The sequence below is a fragment of the Coenobita brevimanus genome, chromosome 76 (assembly GCF_032717465.1).
Source record: "Coenobita brevimanus isolate Jiangsu-jjx chromosome 76, ASM3271746v2, whole genome shotgun sequence".
In the NCBI taxonomy this organism is placed as follows: Eukaryota; Metazoa; Arthropoda; class Malacostraca; order Decapoda; family Coenobitidae; genus Coenobita; species Coenobita brevimanus.
Window position 1 is genome coordinate 32,005,253 of NC_137029.1, and position 9,213 is coordinate 32,014,465.

At 53.5% G+C, this 9,213-nt stretch overlaps 1 protein-coding gene across 1 annotated transcript; it reads right to left on the minus strand.

Moving 5' to 3' along the window:
- Positions 1 to 2,256: 2,256 nt before the first annotated feature.
- LOC145408218 (uncharacterized) lies at positions 2,257 to 2,798 on the minus strand. The gene is made up of 2 exons (XM_080278974.1): positions 2,730 to 2,798; positions 2,257 to 2,649 (listed from the first exon to the last, which is right to left on the minus strand). The coding sequence occupies exons 1-2, from the start codon at positions 2,796 to 2,798 to the stop codon at positions 2,257 to 2,259; spliced, it is 462 nt and encodes a 153-aa protein (XP_080135100.1).
- Between the last annotated feature and the right edge of the window lie 6,415 nt (positions 2,799 to 9,213).

A 9,213-nucleotide genomic window follows, 5' to 3' on the forward strand; every position in this document is an offset into this window, starting at 1 on the left:
ACTTGTCTCATGATCAGATTGCATGAGCTGGAGGATGGTGCAGTCGACTCTGCTTCTGAGCAGAGAATGGCTCGTCCTGAGAGGGAAGGTGACGGTAGGGTGGAGCTCTGCGGAGCAAGTGGCGGCATCACCGTGCTTGTTACCGGCGATGCCTACGTGGCTGGGCAGCCAATGCAGGTGGATTTCCCTTCCACTCTGGGCAATAGAGTCAGCAATTGCTAGTATAGAGGGCAGCAGATTCGCATTGTCAGTGAAATGTTATGCACAGAGACCGTGCAGACGAAAGCGAGTCAATGTGGAAAACCACACTTGGGTGGCAGTTGAAGCGGGCATGTTAGACGGCACCTAAAATTGCTACAGGCTCCGTCTCGTACATGGCGGCCCCAGAAGGGAGCCGCCAGGTCTCGACACGACTATCACCGACAAATACACCTGCAAATCCCCCAGCAGTAAAAGACCCGTCGGTGAAATACTTGACTGTTCCCGGGATCCAGAGGGATGCCATCCTCCATAGGCCATCCTGGCATAGGAGGGTGGGCAGAGATGCTCTAAGGCAGGCATCAGAGGAAGGCAACACTCTGGATTGCAGAAGGCAGCCATGTTTGGGGGGGGGGCATGTAGGCAGGGTCAGGGAGGTCGCGGCCCCCTAGGAAGGCATCAGTTGTTCCCAGGTCGTGAATTACGTTGCCAGTGACATGTGTCCGGTCCATATTCGGGTGTGGGTCAGGGGGCTTCTTGAGGGTGCACTGAAGAAACATGGAAACAGGCAGGTGTGACCTGAGTCAACAGAGCCGAGCGGAAACTGCTGTTGATCGACTCCAGATTCTGTGCTGGAGAGATGGGAAGCCATTCTCAATCCTGAGCTTCTCAATTCGCGTCCAAGGAGGCGCTCCCAGCATCACACACAGTGCAGAGTTTTGCAGGACTTCTAGGGAGCGAGATTGTGCCCCAGAGAGCCCTACAAGACAAATTGCACTGTAGGCAACAAGGGAACATATGGCATGTGTGTAGAAGGTCCTGAGGACGTGATATGAGGCAACTAGGCTCCAGCGTGTGAGGGCTTTGAACACTGTGATTCTGGGGTTGGCCCACTCCAGTAGGTACCGTACCTGAATGGAAAAGGACAGGCAACTGTCAAAACACACTCCCAAGTACTGATGACAGTGAACAAGATTAAGTTGGGCCCCCCAGTTTGCAGCATCTGTCATGGAGGTGGGTTAGAGTTGTTGGGGCCCTATCGTAGCAGTCCCTATGGGAGAAGACAAGCACCACGTCATCGGTGTAGCAGAGCAAAGTGATGCCCCCACTGAAGTTGATCGACAGCAGGCTCTCAACAAGGACATTAAACAAGAGAGGACTGAGCACACTGCCTTGAGGTGTTCCATTCACACATGGATTGGAAGGAGAGAGCTGCCCCTGAAAGCAGACTCTGGCAGCACATCCAATGAAGAAATCGCGGATCCAGGAGAGGAGTTTACCACAGACTACTCTCCCTACAAGTGCTGCCAGTATTGCGTCAGGATCAGCTAGCTCAAAGGCCTTCTCTAGATCAAGGAAGATGGCCATACCTCGTCCATTTCTCAACTCGCCCAGAAAAAAGACATGGCGTTGCGGGGCGCCTCTGCCAGGGAGGTAGGTGAAGAGCCGCAGGCTCAATGGGCCCATTTTCCAGGCAAGGCGAGAAAGGACGAGGCATTCAGCAGTCTTCGCGATACAGCTGAGTAGCGAGATGGGCTGCATCGCATGGCTTGGGGGTGGGATGAATTATGGCAGTCTTCAATGATCCAGGGAGAGGTCCTTCCACCCACGGGTGATTGACAAGATCGAGGGTGAGTGCTCTCCCCCCGTCCTGATCATACAAGGAGGAAGTATGTTAGACCATCAGAGCCTGAGGCTCTCTCTCTCTCTCTCTCTCCTGTCGTGGAGGGCCTGGTCCAGTTCCCCATCAGTGAAGAGCTCATCATTGTTGTCGGGGCATGAGCAGGCCGCGTCAACAGAGGCCCTTCGCGGGCTCCTGAGCCGTGTCTGCACATCCCTGACTGATTGGGGTGGGCAAGGTCCTCTCGGCAGTGAGAGGCAAGATGATGGGCCTCTCTTGCAGGATCAGGATGAGAGGGGGATTTGGGGGCTGGATGTCAGAAATGCATTTGATCCTCGTCCACATCTCCTTCAGGGAGAAGTGCGAATCGAGATACCTACACCATCGTGTCCAAACCTCATCCTTCAGATGTTGCTTTTCATGCGAGGCGTGGTGCACTACTGCAGCCAGATATTTCCTGGTGGTGGAGAAAGACCACCTCCGATGAGGAAGTACCGAAGACTGTGAACAAGATCAAGCTGGTGACCCCCGAAGAATGGACACTCAGGGGGTCGTAGACCTAACGGCATGCACTTGGGCTTCCCAAGATTAATCCTAAGGCCCAGTTCACAGCATCTCTCATGGAGGTGGGTCAGAGCAGTTGGGGCCCTATTGTAGCAGTCCCTATGGGAGAAGACAAACACCAGGTCATCGGCGCAGTAGAGCAGAGTAATGCCTCCACTGAAGTCGATTGACAGCAGGCTCTCAACGAGGACACTGAATAAGAGAGGACTGAGCACACTGCCTTGAGGTGTTCCATTCACACGTGGGTTGGAAGGGGAGAGCTGCCCCTGAAAGCAGACACTGGCAGCACATCTGATCAAGAATCGCAGATCCAGGAAAGGAGTCTACCACAGACTCCTCTCCCTACAAGTGCTGCCAGTATTGCATCAGGATCAGCTAGCTCAAAGGCCTTCTCTAGATCAAGGAAGATGGCCATACCTCGACCATTTCTCGACTTGCCCAGAAAAGAGACATGGCATTGCGGGGCACCTCTGCCAGGGAGGTAGGTGAAGCACTGCATGTGCAATGGGCCCGATTTCCAGGCAAGGTGAGAAAGGACGAGGCATTCAGCAGTCTTCACGATACAGCCGAGTAGCGAGATAGGCTGCATCGCAGCTGGATTGCATGGCTTGGGGGTGGGATGAATTATGGCAGTCTTCCATGATCCAGGGAGAGGTCCTTCCACCCACGGGTGATTGACGAGATCGAGGACGAGTGCTCTCCCCCTCTGTCCTGATCATACAAGGAGGAAGTACGTTAGGCCATCAGAGCCTGGGGCTCTCTCTCTCTCTCTCCTGTCGTGAAGGGCCTGGTCCAGTTCCCCATCAGTGAAGAGCTCGTCATTGTTGGGGCGTGAGCAGGCTGCGTCAACAGAGGCCCTTTGCGGGCTCCTGAGCCGTGTCTGCACATCCCTGACTGATTGGGGTGGGCGAGGTCCTCTCGGCAGTGAGAGGCAAGACGATTGGCTTCTCTTGCAGGATCAGGATGAGAGGGGGATTCGGGGAGCTGGTTGCCAGAAATGCATCTGATCCTCGTCCACATCTCCTTCAGGGAGGAGTGTGAATCGAGAGACCTAACACCATCATGTCCAAGCCTCGTCCTTCAGATGCTGCTTTTCGTGCGAGGCGTGGCACACTACTGCAGCCAGATATTTCCTGGTGGTGGAGGAAGGCCACCTCTGATGAAGTACTCATAACTGAACAAGATCAAGCTGGTGACCCCCGCAAAGTGGACTCTCAGGGGGTCGTAGACCTAACAGCATGCACTTGGGCTTCCCAAGATTTACCTTGAGGCCCAGTTCGCAGCATCTCTCATGGAGGTGGGTTAGAGCAGTTGGGGCCCTATTGTAGCAGTCCCTATGGGAGAGGACAAACACCAGGTCATCGGCGTAGCAGAGCAGAGTGATGCCCCCACTGAAGTCAATCAACAGCAAGCTCTCAACGAAGACACTGAACAAGAGAGGACTGAGCACACTGCCTTGAGGTGTTCCATTCACACGTGGGTTGGAAGGGGAGAGCTGCCCCCGAAAGCAGACACTGGTAGCACGTCCAATGAAGAAATCGTGGATCCAGGAGAGGAGTCTACCACAGGCTACTCTCCATACAAGTGCTGCCAGTATTGCATCAGGATCAGCTAGCTCAAAGGCCTTCTCTAGATCAAGGAAGATGGCCATACCTCGACCATTTATCAACTCGCCCAGAAAAGAGACATGGTGCTGCGGGGCGCCCCTGCCAGGGAGGTAGGTGAAGTGCCGCAGGTGCAATGGGCCCATTTTCCAGGCAAGGCGAGAAGGACGAGGCATTCAGCAGTCTTCGCGATACTGCTGAGTAGCGAGATGGGCTGCATCGCAGCTGGATTGCATGGCTTGGGGATGGGATGAATTATGGCAGTCTTCCATGATCCAGGGAGAGGTCCTTCCACCCACGGGTGATTGACAAGATCAAGGATGTGAGCTTTCCCCCTCCGTCCTGATCATGCAAAGAGGGAGTATGTTAGGCTGTCACAGCCTGGGGCTCTCTCTCCTGTCGTGGAGGGCCTGGTCCAGTTCCCCGTCAGTGAAGAGCTCGTCATTGTTGTTGGGGCGTGAGCAGGCTGTGTCAAAAGAAGCCCTTCGCGGGCCCCTGAACCGTGTCTGCACATCCCTGACTGACTGGGGAAGGTTAGTGGGCAAGGTCCTCTCGGCAGTGAGAGGCAAGACGATTGGCCTCTCTTGTAGGATCAGGATGAGAGGGGGATTTGGGGGGCTGGTTGTCAGAAATGCATTTGATCCTCGTTCACATCTCCTTCAGGGAGGAGTGCGAATCGAGAGACCTACACCATTGCATCCAAGCCTCGTCCTTCAGATGCCACTTTCTGTGCGAGGCGTGGTGCACTACTGCAGCCAGATATTTCCTGGTGGTGGAGGAAGGCCGCCTCCAATGATCCTTGTGAACCTCATTCAGGTGATGGTTCAGCTTGTGGACTCTCTCATCATTGAACCAATGGTCTTCAACGAGACAGGTGGGGGGCCTGGAAAGGGAAATGCTGTCTGCAGCAGCATGTCGGAGAATAAGGGCAACATGCTCAGCGTGATCCTCGAGGGAAGGCAGGAATGGCATTTCGTAGGAGGACCTCTACACTCTGCTTGTACTCTTGCCAGCAAGCTCTGTGCATGTTCCAGCAGGGGGGCGGTGGCAGAAGGGGTGGTATGGTTGCTGCCTGTAGTTCCATCACCGTTGCAAAGTGATTGCTAGTGAGGAACGGATGCAGGGAACACCTCAACATCCTGGCGAGAGACGAGGAGACAAGGAAGAGGTCCAACCTACCACCTCTGATGTGGGTTGTTTCAGAGAGGTCATTCAGCAAGGTAACACATACAATTTCATCGAAGGTCACAGTGAGGTGCCGCCCTGCCTCATTGGCAGGGAGGGGTGAGAAGAGGACAGGGTGGTGGGCATTTAGGTCCCCACCAATGTAGGTAGATTCTGCCGATGCAAGGATCAGGATCTCACCCAAATCAAGTGTGCTGCCTTGGCTCATGAGGTGGTGGTGAGCTGCAGGACAACGCCCTGCACCTCGACACCCTCTCCACAGTACACAGTAGGGTTGTATTCAGAGCAGGGGATGTGATCCTTAATGAGGATGGCACATCCCCGCCTGGCACCCTGGATCTGGGGGAGAAAGTGACCTTTGAAACCACCGAGTCTGAAAGTGGAGTCCTGAGGAAGGAGCAACTCCTGCAGGAGGATAAGATGCACATCCTCTCTGGCAGCCACCTCTTGGAGGTGGGCGAGCTTGCTCCAAGCCCCTATGTAGTTCCACTGCAAGACTTGGAGGGGGGCAGTGGAGAGTCCAGCTGGGGAGGGGGAGGAGGGATGGCCTCCAGGGGGAGACGGAGAGCACGCCATTCTGCCTCTATCCCAGCCGAGGCGGGGGTTAGCCCTGGCCTGGCAGAGAACTGGACAGGAGGTTGAGACGGAGTGGAAGGTGTGTGCGGCACGGAGGTGGAGGTGGCTGGCGCAGAAGGTTGGGCTGTGGGAGTTGGAGGGGAGGCTGTGGGGTGGTGTATCACCTTCACGATGTTTTGGTCGATGACGTCCACCATCTGCACCAAGAGACTGGTGTCGAGTTTGTGGCCCAGGGCATTCCCTAAGAACTAAGCGATGCCCATGGCAATTTCCCTGCCAATGAGTCTCAGGTCCTCGATGGTGAAGAACATTACGGGTGAGCCTGTAGTGTGTGGAGTGGCGGGAGACACAGGGTGAGTAAGAGTGAGGGCTGAGGTTGGAGGAGAGAGGAGGGGTGGTGGCTGTGCCAGGGACTGGAGTCTGTACAGTGGGAAGAGGTGGGAAAGCTTCCATTGCAAGTTGAGGGGGAGGTGAAGCATCGATCTTTTTCTGTGTGCTCCAGATGAAAGTGCATGGGGGGGCAGGGGTGGAGCTTCGACTCTGCTGTCTCTAGACCCTGGCAACCTGGTGGCAGCAGCCCTGATCCACCAGGGCCGTCCTCAAGGGGCACTTCGGATGCCATGCATGATGTCTACCCGCGTAGTTGGGACAGCAGGCCATGACCACCTCTCCCGCCTTGAACTTGGTGAGGCAGACGTTCGTGTCGTGAGGCCCGCTGCACATACCGCAAACGATTGGCCTGTGGCACGTGTCCTTGTGGTGGCCACAGTGGTGGCATAGGTAGCATCGCAGAGGTTCTGGTGTGAAGGGGTGAAGATGGTGGACGCCCCAATTCCCCAGGTCCAGTTCTGATATCAGGGGGCTGCGGAGGGTCACAACCACCTGTTGAGTCTCCTCCCAGTTCCCTGCCACCTGGAAGTGGACGGCGGACTCCACCTGTGGATGGTTCAGAAGTGCTGGGGGCCAACTGTGAGGGTAGCCCATCACAAATGCCTTGGCGGTTTGCAGTCCCGGCGTGAGCTCGGTAATTTTTATGGCGGAGGACTCATTCTGAGCATAGGTGTGGAGGTGGCTGTAAGAGGTCTCCTCACGTGGCACAATAATTGGAGCTCCCATCCTTCACAATCTGGTTGGAACACCGAAGGCTGGGCAGTGCAGCTTCAAAGACGGCAACTGCCTCGTGACTGGTGTCATATACCTGCTGGACAGGGACTCGAAAGGCCGGGTGGGGTGGGGGAGGTGCAGGGCGTGCTGCCACTGTGACGGACGGTCAGGATGCAAGAGGAGACTAGCGGGTAGCCTCGTTGTTTGGTACTGGGGTGGGGGGGGGGGTTTCCCTGCATGGGGCATCTGGTTTTCCTGGCAATGAGAGTGAAGCCTTCGTCGTCAGTAGCTGCAGTGGGGGTGGGGTCAGGGGGCAGAGGAGGTGCTATGGATAGGTTCCAGGGCGGTGTCAGGCGCAATCTCCATCCACTCGTGAACGTGAGTAGACTTGGCTGGGGGGGAGGCAGGGATGTTGGAGGAGGAGGTGGAGGGAGTCACGGTGGTGGAGGGATCAAGGTCATCGCCGGACACGGGGATAGGATATTCCCCTGTAGTGGTGTCAGTGCTGGAGGCTGAGGGGCATCTCTCCTGTTTGACGCCCAAGGGGCAAGTGGCAGTGGGGGTGGTTTGCACAGGGCCGGGAGGTGGTGCAGCGGCTGTGCCGGTAGTAGGGCACTCAGGCTTGGTGGAGAGGCCGCGATTCTTGGGGGAGGTGGTGGAGGCGGCAGTGGTGGGAGGCTCACCCACGCACGCGTTGGTGGTGGCGGTGCCAAGGTGGGACGTGGATGCCTTGAGACTATGGTTGGACATCAGCCCAGGGGGCCGAGAGGACTGAGAGGGGTGAGAAGCCTGCATGGGCTATAAATCTATCTATATACCTAGGCTGCTTCCCCCAAGGAAAGGGAGGCAGCCGAGACTGGACGACACACTTCCACTTTACTCATCCACTCAAACACATTCATTCGCATCTTAGCCCCAAAGGGGAGAAGGGACAGATCCTCACCGCTCCACACCGCACGAGGGTCAACTGCGGTGCTATAAAAAAAAATTATCTATATATATATATATATATATATATATATATATATATATATATATATATTATACTGAGAATAACTGAACACTCACGTACTCTGCAGAACTGGCATCAAAGGTGGGGTTGGACCTGCAATGAAAAGAAACTCGATTTAGATGAAGGCTTAGAATAAAAACCAATGATTAAGATGGAGGCTTAGAATAAAAACCCAATATTAAGATGAAGGCTTAGAATAAAAACCAATGATCAAGATGAAGACAAAATAAAAAACAATGATTAAGATGAAGGCTTAAAATAAAAACCCAAGATTAAGAGGACGACTTAGAATAAAAACCCAAGATTAAGATGGAAGCTTGGAATAAAAACCCAAGATTAAGATGAAAGCTTAGAATAATACCTATTGGGTACACAAGGCACATTAGTTCCTTCACTCTCATCACGTCACTTTATTATTATTTATTTTTTTTTTTCATTTTCCTCTTGCTACTGCTAGGCAATGCTGTTCGAGTTAGTAAAGCTTTCTCTGTGTCCTTCTCGGGCTTATACTGTTAAGCTGAGGGAGGCTTAGTGTGCTTCCCTTCCCCTAGATGACTGTCTTTGATATAACGTGTCTGGGGGGAAAGTGGGACGGGGGGAAATTGTGAAGTGGGCACAGTGAAATAGGCCAACTTTTGACTACCCGCACTTTTGCTTCTGATTTTTAAGTATAAGACAGTTTTATTTTCCCCTCTTCTCGATTTCGTCGTAGGGCCGAATTAAGATTTTTCTCTTTTCGTAGCATTTCTTCCTTAGCGATTTATTCTGCTCATTACACTTCATTAGCTAGTACGTTACTGATACAATCTGCCGATATTAAAGGGATTAAAAATAAGAAATGAGGAGGTTCAGGTTATGTCTATATTAAAATGGAAATAAATAAGATTATGAGATATTCAAAATAAATCGCTAAGGAATAGGTGTTACGATGCCTCCTACGCTACCTGGAATACAGGCACTAAACACCAAAGCAGCGGAGACCATGATAGTGTAGTTTGTCTCAATTTACCAAACGACGGGAAATGGCCCTAGATCAGTGCTGGAATGGGTATGTGAGACGCAGTAGGCGGTGTGGTGTAGTGTAGTGTAGTGTAGTGTAATGTGGTGTAGTGTGGTGTGGTGTGCTGTGGTGTGGTGTGCCAGCTTCAGCCTGCAGTCCACCAGGTTCACGTAGACATGAGACTGGGGCTGCAAACTAGTACGATGAAGAAGAAATACAGCAACTGCATGACGGGTGCACGATTAACCAGAGACAAATACACTGGCTTTGCAATTAATGACCCCAGCTTGCAAATGCACACCTCACCTGTCTGTGGTAATGAGGGTCAAGGTGAGTGATGGTTTGCACT